Raw genomic sequence first — 9,075 nt, 5'->3', positions numbered from 1 at the left:
CTGACGGATGGATGGCGGATTGGAGGTTCCGTGGCCGCAACCAATCCGCACCCACCCCTAGAGAGTTAGGACTTGAAATGCTTGGGGTGTAAAAAGAAAATTAGAAATTAAAAACATGGGTGGGGCTACATGGTGCTGAGTAGTATCAGTTGACACCACTGTATTTTTAAAATTTTGTATACTAGATGTAAAATTTTATCCAAAAAATGAATTTTTGCAAATTGACCCATTGAGCTTTAGGAATAAGAAACTAAAAGTTTAAAATTTTACAAATTCAACCTAGTGAAATTAAACAATAAAATCAAACTTTATATATAGAATTTTCAATCTTCTAAATCTATTTTAAAATTACATTGTTGATATGTGCTCAAACAATTGGGGCATTTGACTATGGGTTCGTTGGAAAGTGGGTTAGTTTATTGGTTTTTTGGATTTTTTTTTTTCTATTTTAGCCTGGGGCTAAAAAGTCTTATTTAAGATGAACTTTTTAGTTTTTTTGACTTTTGTAAGAAAAAAATGTAATAATTATAAGTTGAATATGATATTTCATCTTATTAGATTAAAAAATCTATTTTATTTTTTTGTGACTATTTTTGTCAAAATATCTCAAACCTCAACTTTCCAAACGAGCACTATATAAGGTTGTGGGTTTAACTCCCATAAAGAGTTTGATACTTGTGGTGTTGTTTTTTCCACACTATAAAAGTGTGAATATTTGTTTATTTTAGTTAAATAAATAATATTAATAAACTTCAACAACACCGATAAAACCTTTGGTGACTAATATAGAATCCGGATCCTCGGTCGCCTTTGCTGGTGGCCTTTTCCTGTAGGGGCAACTTTTCAAGAAAAAAAAAAAAAAAAAAGAAAGAAAGAAAATGGAAAAAAGAAGAACAGAGGGAAGAACCCATTAATGGCGTCGAACACGGGAGGAAAATTTTTGATTGAAATTTTAAGGGCGATGAACACAGGAGGAAAATGGATTTGATTGGGTTTGAAATTTTTGATTGAAATTTTGGGTAGGTATATATTATCTTACATACAGATCCAAGAAAAAAACCCAAAAAATTAGATCATACTCTGTGTTCACTTTTAAACCCAAGAAGAAGATGATCGAAAGGAACAAGAAGAAGATGGAAAAAAACCCAGAACATGAACATAGAGAGAGAAAGAGAGAGAGAGAGAGATTGATTGTGGTACATTTCTAGATGTATACATACATCTCAGATTTTTGAACAACAATACAAACACTTGAACATTAGATAAAAAAAAAAAAATTTAATAAAAATAAAAAATTAGATCAATACAGAATAACACTTGAACATGAGGTTCAAAAAAAAAAAAAAAAAAAAATCTGAGGTTCAAAAATTATACAAACACTTGAACATTAGATCAAATAATAATAATAATAATAATAAAATAGATCAATACAGAATATGTATTGAACATGAAATGTACAGAATATGTATTGAATATGTAATAAAAAAATTAGATCAATAACACTTGAACATGAGGTTCAAAAAAAAAAAAAAAAAATTTGAGGTTCAAAAATTGAAGATGTATATGTATATATTATCTTACATACAGATCCAAGAAAAAAACCAAAAAACTACTTCGAATTAAGGAAATGGTTGCTGGGTTGGTACTTTTTTTTTTTTCCCCTTTTTATTGGGTCGTTTTGGGGCAACTTTTATGGAAAAAAAAAAAAAAAAAAAAAAAACTCAGAAACAGAGAGAAAGAGGGAAGAAGATGGCTATCACATGAGGGAATTTTTTTTTTCCTTTTTTTCTGGGTTGTTTTGGGGCAACTTTTCATGAAAAAAAAAAAAAAAAACTCAGAAACAGAGAGAAAGAGGGAAGAAGATGGCAGGCAAACTAAGAGGAAGAAGAAGAAGAATAAGAAAGAAGAAGAGGAAAAAGAAAAGCAGCAAACTCGGCCTCATGTCCTTCTTCATCCGCTTCATCCGTGCTCCTCTCCGCTGCTTTCTTTTTTCACAATGGTTCTTCCCTCTGTTCTTTTTTTTCTTTTTTTTTCTTGAAAAGTTGCCCCAAAACGACGTCGTTTTGGGGCGTTACAGGAAAAGGCCACAGGCAAAGGCGATCGAGAATCCGGATTCGACTAATATAAGGTTGTGGGTTTAACATGTTTGGTTTCGCTTTCCTAAACTTGTTTTTTTTGAAAATTTTAGAGTTTTTGTTTAATTAAGTCCAAAAATCAAAAAAAAAAAAATCATTTTTTTTTTGTTTTTTCCAATGTATACTTGGAAAAAGAGATGTGATTTGTTTGTTTTTTTTTTTAATTTTGCTTTTTGATGTGACATGTTCTCTTTTGTTTTGCTTTGTTTCTTTTTTTCTTGTTCTTTTTTAGTGTTACTAAATTTTTTTTTTTTTTTTTTTGAGTGTTACTAAATGGTTTCGCATTTGAATTTTACATTGACACAATATTCAATATGAAGGGATTTTAAATTTAAAAATAAAGCAAAATTCAAAAATACTTTTGTATTTGATGCTATAAAAGTTCGTAAGTTGGTTACTTAGTTCTTTTAAGCTAATTTGTAATTAAATTATGTATTTTGTGATTGATATCATAAAATTTTATGATAAAGTTACAAATTTAATGGTAGGATATGCACCCATAAAAAGGTATATATCAAATTATTTTTTGATACATATATAGTATGTACATATATATACATAAAACAAATATAATAGTACTTTCGACGTAATAATAATTTATTTTTTTTCAATTTATTGTTGAATACATTATTTAGATTGCCCACTCTATCTATGTGTGGAGGAAAATTTGAATTTCTTTGTAATAGTCAAATTTTTAGAAACCAAACACATATCCATTTTCAACGCATAGTTTTCAAATCACTTTTTTGAAAAATAAATCAAAAACCTAAAACAGCACATAGTGAACCTTTTCTCTTTTATTTTTTTGAAAAATTGAAAAAATTGAATTTTTTTGTGCAAAACTAAAAATTTGCATTTATCAAGGAGTATGATAATGGAAAATTGATGTACAAAACTAAAAAAATGAAAACAAACTTTAAAAATGAAAAATTTGATAATATTTTCAGTTTTAAAACTGGAAAAAATTGATAATGTTCTTAGTTTTATTGGATAGTTGAATCAAATCAATAAATAGAAGAGCAAAAACGTTTAATCTCATGTCCTGTTTTTTTCATCAGTTAGTGAAACAATTATCTGAAACATTACTATGCAAAATTAATAATGATTTTAGTTTTAAAAATTTGAAAAAATTGATAATATTTAGATAATTAATTATAAATTTTTACGTACAAATTCAGTGTTTGTACATTTATCTAAAATAAATAAATAAATAAACTTTTTTCCCCTAAAAAATTATCTATTGTAGCTCAAATTCTCGATATAAGAATTATTTATCAACAAAAAAAAACAAAAGTATCAGAAAGAGGTTCCTGAATTAAAACAAACACGAACAAGAGGTTCCACCGAGACTTGAACTCGGGTTACTGGATTCAGAGTCCAATGTCCTAACCACTAGACCATGGAACCACAACTCGTTTTGTTGCAAAGCTATAATGGTTTTTTATTTTTATATATTAAAATCTAATTTGGTTATACTCTCCAATTGAGAGAGGAGAAAGACTTTTCTTTTTCTCTTTTTCTTTTTTTTTTCTTTTTTTTTATTTGAACAGAAGGAGAAAGACTTCAATACACACACTTATGCACCTGTTATTTTTTTTTAGTAATATTAGAAAAATTTACCCATAAATCTCATATGAGATAATGTTGATCTATTTAATTTTTTAAAAAAAAATTATGAACCAATTAGTCATTTTTATTATAGAAATTTTATTTATTTGATTTAGTGTCATTTGAACTTAAGTGAATGTCCTTTTGTGATTAATTTTTCTAATTTTCTGAGTCATTTGTGGGATGGAAATGAAAATGTGAGGTGTGGAAGATCCTTTTTGGGGCGATTGGTGGTTAAAGTGTTAATTGTCGAGCGTATAAATCTACATTTCTGTTAATGTGGTTTTCTAATGTTAAATTGGAGTGTTCCATTAGAATACTATGTTTAAAAAAAATACACTAAGAAATTTTTGTGTGTTACATTGATTGGAATGTTACGTTTGAAAAAATACACCGAGGAGTTTTTTAGTGTATTATATTGAAGTGTTACGTTTGGAAAAAGTACATTAAAGAGTTTTTGTATGTTACATTGATTGAAATATTACGTTTGAAAAAAATACACTAAAGAGTTTATTTGAAATGTTATATTGTTACGTTTGAAAAAATATACTAAAGAGTTTTTTTAGAATATTATATTGTTACGTTTAAGAAAAATACACTAAGGAGTTTTTTTATAATGTTATGTTGTTGCGTTTAAGAAAAATATACTAAGGAGTTTTTTAGTATGTTACATTGAAGTGTTACGTATAGGAAAAGTATACTAAAGAGCTTTTGTGTATTACATTAATTGGAGTGTTACTTTTAGAAAAAAATATACTAAAGAATTTTTTTGAAAAGTTACATTGTTTCGTTTGAGAAAAGCACATTAAAGAGTTTTTTAGGGTGTGGCATTAGAGTGTTATGTTTGGGAAAAGCACACTAAAGAATTTTTGTATGTTATATTGATTGGAGTGTTACGTTTGGAAAAAATACATTAAGGAATTTTTTTTTAATGTTATGTTATTATGTTTAAAAAAAGTATACTAAGGAGTTTTTTGGTGTGTTATATTCGAGTGCTACATTTATAGAGTGTTACATTAATTGGAGTGTTATATTTGAAAAAAATATATTAAATTTGTTTTTAATTAAGTGTTACATTTAGTGCTTTCAACATTATGAGAACATTCATATTTATCTCTCAACACATAATACACGAGTGTTTATGTTTAGCCCTTTATGTAATTCACACAAGAAAGAAACCTTTGAGTCTATAAGAAGAAAGGGAGGATCAAACAGTTCATAAGATCACTATTTAAGATTTGTTGGTACTTCATCCTAAATATTATATATAACATTTTTCATAAAATACATCGTATGTATTACACAAAAATACGTAACATAGTACATAATACACACTCTATAAGTGTGTTTGGATCATGGATTTAGAAGGAGAAAAAAAAAATTAAATGTATTTATATTCCATACACATTTCATTGACATTTTTTATTTTTTTAAAATTTCTATCCAAATCTATAATCCAATCACAGAGAAAACCTATAACAAATGTGTAATGAAGAGTTCACCATAATTCTCTCAACCTTCCAATTAAAAATATAGTGGCTAACTAATGTAGATTACTTGGTTTTTAACAAGTTGCCATTGTTTTGACTCGGACGTTTGAGATTTTACTACTTTCTCCATACTCTATGATTTACTTGCCATTCAAACCAAAAGACTAGAAGACAACAAAATGAGATTATGAACAATCTTCAATAGATCAGAAATGGTATTCCATATTAATAGTTAACAATAAGGAATTTATTTGATCTCCACAATCTAAAAATCCAACTACACATCGTGGGTGTTTGGGAAGTGAATTTTTTTGTGAGTTTTTTTAGTTGTAAGATATTATTGGAGAAAAAAAAATTTGTGTTTGGGAAGACAGGTAGGTTTTTTTTTGTAGTTGGATGTGAAGTTTGTAAAAGAAAAAGTGAAATAATTATGGGATTTGATGTGATAATTTTGTTTGGATTTGTTTTATTTTTTTATTTTATAACCAATTTGTCTTTTGGTGAAAAAAAACCACAAAAAACCACAAAAAAGTCTTCCCAAACACTGCCATATGTTTGCCAGCTTCAGAATGGTACAATTGAGTACAACAAAAAAAATTTAAATAAAAAACTAAAGAAACCTAACCATAAACCTAAAGTCTGTATGTTCCCCATATTTTTTTAATACAAAAGCCAAATTAAGAGGGGAGGAAAGCTAATAAAGCATCTGATGATTCTCAAGAGCTACATTTATGAGAACTAGCTACATAGTAATGTAATGAATATAGTCATACTACTACTAATAAGCATCAAAATCCAACCTCTACTTCCTTGACCTACCTTACTAGATTGTGAGGCTCCAAAAATTATCAACACTTTCTCTGAAACTAACTTGAATATTGCAAGAACTGCAAAGCAAAAGCTCACTGCTACCACAACTATCTCTTTCTTTTCCAGACTTGCTTGATCAGTCATAACCTTCTCAACATCTAATCTGCATAATCATTAAAAGAGAAGAAGAAAAAAAAAATACATAGATAGAAATCATATCAGATATGGTAAGTACTCGAAAAAAAGAAAAAAGAAAAAAAAAAAGAGCAAATCTGTTGACCTTAGCATGCCATTTTCTCTAATCAATGCATCAATCTGAGATGAGACGACATCTTTCCACGACCCAAGATCAGTAACTCCTTTCTCCTGGTGAAAAAAGACATGAATGTGAAAGAGTTTAAGTGGGGTTCTTTTTTTATTTTTTATTTTTACATAACTCCTATTTTCTTTAAAACAAATTTAGTGATTAGTAGTGTACCATGATCTCCTTCCATTCTAAGAGATTCTTGATATCTGTTTTACTTTCCTCTAAAAGCATTGAATATCTTGATAACTCTTTGTCAAGCTCGGGTAGTAGATCCCCCTGTCTTCGGTTTTGTTCTTTGATGTACTCCTCTAGCACCGATAAGTTTATCTCAAGTGACCTCACCTTTTGCAACAAGATCTTTAGAATCGCGTTCCCATGTTTTCTTCCATTAGGTTGTTGTCTAGCTTCCATTACAGGATCGGGTATGTTGCTAATCGTCCCTTGATTCTTCACTATATCTACGTTAGGCCTTTGCCCTTCATTGATCCCTATTGTCCCCTTATTTGTAGCCTCAGTCACATTTTGAACTTCACCTTCTATTTTTTGGTCACTAGGACTCGGTTCTGGTGCTAGAGATGGCGTTGTAGTGGAATTAGGACTGGAAATCTTATTAGCTGCAGATTCCTCAGAAGCCACTATGAGATCTTCTAACATCCTCTCGATTGCATCTACGCCATATACCTCCACAACACTTAGCGTGCAATAAAATTCCGAACCATAGTGACTAAACAAACTCAACTTTAAGTACCTAGCCCATTTGGGTTCAGGAAGCTTAAAGCTTTGAGCATGCTTGACATTTGCAGCAACAAATTTCCCTAATAATGACCATGTCTCGGTTGGATAAACAAAACTCCCAGACAACTCGAATTCCTTGAAGTTAGAAGAATAATGTTCAAAATTTGCAATTTTCACCGTGTCGATTAGGGTTTCCTCTGCCAACTCAATGACAACAAATTTTGCCCCAACAGAACAAGGGTTCCTCAAATATTTGTCATGATCTTTCCCCAATATGTTGCTAGCGCCTTTTGCTTCCTTATTATGAGCCACCACCTTTGCACCCTTGGCTGCCGAGGCATAGTTGTATTCTGTTCCATCAGGCTCAAGCCGGTGCGTGATATTAACAAGAAGTTGACTTGTTGCACTCCCACCTTTCTCTTGCCTTGTAATGTTTCGAAACTCGTCTAGATTAAGATAAGTCGAATGAGTTTTCCCAATATTTAGATGTTCTACTTTCGTTTGCTTTTGTTGTTGTTGTTCTTGAGGTGATTGTATTCCACACACTATCACAGCAGGGTAACCTAAAACACTCCAAACTGCTTCCTCCAATTCACTTGTTCCTTGAAGCGAGTACTCGTGATTTACATACTGATAATCATATACATCAGAGTCCTTGCTAGTTACAGATACATCAAACTCTAACAAAACCCCATTTATATTGTAACTGTTGTTTCCATCTTCGACATGTGAAAATGCAGATTCGTACAACTCATCGTGATCATCATGAACACTGGAGTTAGTCATGCTTCTATTATCAGCAAGCAAATTCCCTGCATAAGATAAATCTAAATCAACACAACATAACGTAAAGAAATTATCCCAATTATTAAGCTGCTAATTCAATTGATTGATCACAAACATAACTCCATATGCGCATGCACACATAAAGATACAAGATTTCTTTCTCATTTAAAAAATATTTTACATCAATCCACTTAACAAGAAATAAAGGCACTAATAAACACAAAAACTTAGAAAAATTAAATACACAAGTATGGTAATAGAATTTCAAGAAAGTGTATGGGAAGTATACAATTGTGGATTAAAATGGCACTTGTAATCATGCTATATTGTCCTTGAACTTAAATGCGAGTTTGAAAATTACAATTATGGATAAATATCAAATAACAAAAAAATAAAATAAAAAGGAATCAAAATTTACAAATAAGGAAGTGTATTAAAAGTTACAACATCATCAAATCTAAGAAATGAAAAAGGCTTGCTAAGAACTTGACAATAAAAAAATGGAAATGGAAATGGACAAAAAAAAGAATGAATGGATGAGAAAAAGTACCTCCATTGCCATGGGTAAGGCCGAGTTTAGAGTAGAACAAGAACAAAAGACACCAAAATGAAAAAATCAAAGGCAGTGAGACTTCGAAAAAGCCTTTCTTCTTGTTGTTAACGACATTGCTTTGACATTTGATATTTATGGAGTCAACTTTTCGAGGTTTCTTCATCTCTCATCATCAATAAATGTAGAGGATGACTTTCCTAGGAAATAAATCCCAATGAAAGACCTGTGTTTGTTTGTTGCTCTTGTTTGGCGAGAGAATTGCCTTTATTCATTCCCAAATTGTTGAGCTTTATGGTTTTTTTTTTTTTTTTTTTTTTTTGCTTGGTGGAAAATTATTAGTCACCAGTCCCTAACCTCATCTATCTAGCGAAAACTGCTCTTACCATATATATTGATCCCACGTGTCATTAAATCTAATACCTGGATTAACGGTTGCTTGTAAGTTCGGCCCATACGACGTGTGTGTGCCCTTTTAAGGTATAATAAAAACAAGAGAGGAAAAGAAAATGAAAGAAAAATAGTACAAAGACTATATGCTCATTTTGCCCCTTTTTTAGAAATAAAATGGTCATGTATCTCTTGTAATAGAATTACTTGGTTCATTGGTAAAAAAAATGATCTGGTAAGAAAAGAAAAGAAAAATAGTTGTGT

At 30.0% G+C, this 9,075-nt stretch overlaps 1 protein-coding gene and 1 non-coding gene across 2 annotated transcripts; both read right to left on the bottom strand.

Moving 5' to 3' along the window:
• Positions 1 to 3,470: 3,470 nt before the first annotated feature.
• TRNAQ-CUG (transfer RNA glutamine (anticodon CUG)) lies at positions 3,471 to 3,542 on the bottom strand. Its single transcript has one exon. It is a non-coding gene; the product is annotated as a tRNA-Gln (tRNA).
• A 2,225-nt stretch (positions 3,543 to 5,767) lies between these two features.
• Positions 5,768 to 8,727, bottom strand: LOC114291647 (SUN domain-containing protein 5). Its single transcript, XM_028235503.2, has 4 exons — positions 8,422 to 8,727; positions 6,522 to 7,897; positions 6,324 to 6,409; positions 5,768 to 6,206 (listed from the first exon to the last, which is right to left on the bottom strand). Exons 1-4 carry the CDS (start codon positions 8,585 to 8,587, stop codon positions 5,972 to 5,974), a joined length of 1,863 nt encoding a protein of 620 aa, XP_028091304.2. The 5' UTR covers positions 8,588 to 8,727; the 3' UTR covers positions 5,768 to 5,971.
• Between the last annotated feature and the right edge of the window lie 348 nt (positions 8,728 to 9,075).

Source organism: Camellia sinensis, chromosome 13 (assembly GCF_055761805.1).
Source record: "Camellia sinensis isolate YWXY chromosome 13, ASM5576180v1, whole genome shotgun sequence".
NCBI classification, from domain to species: domain Eukaryota; kingdom Viridiplantae; phylum Streptophyta; class Magnoliopsida; order Ericales; family Theaceae; genus Camellia; species Camellia sinensis.
The sequence above is the reverse complement of the archived record's forward strand: the minus strand, read 5'-3'. Positions and strand labels throughout refer to the sequence as shown.

Bases quoted from the DNA above. Each gene is read 5' to 3' on its own strand.
- LOC114291647 (XM_028235503.2), bottom strand. From the start codon at position 8,587: ATGAAGAAACCTCGAAAAGTTGACTCCATAAATATCAAATGTCAAAGC. The intron at 7,898-8,421 runs GTACTTTTTCTC...TATCTTATGCAG, and splicing joins CCTTACCCATGGCAATGGAG to GGAATTTGCTTGCTGATAAT. The intron at 6,207-6,323 runs GTCAACAGATTT...ATGATTATGCAG, and splicing joins AGAGAAAATGGCATGCTAAG to ATTAGATGTTGAGAAGGTTA.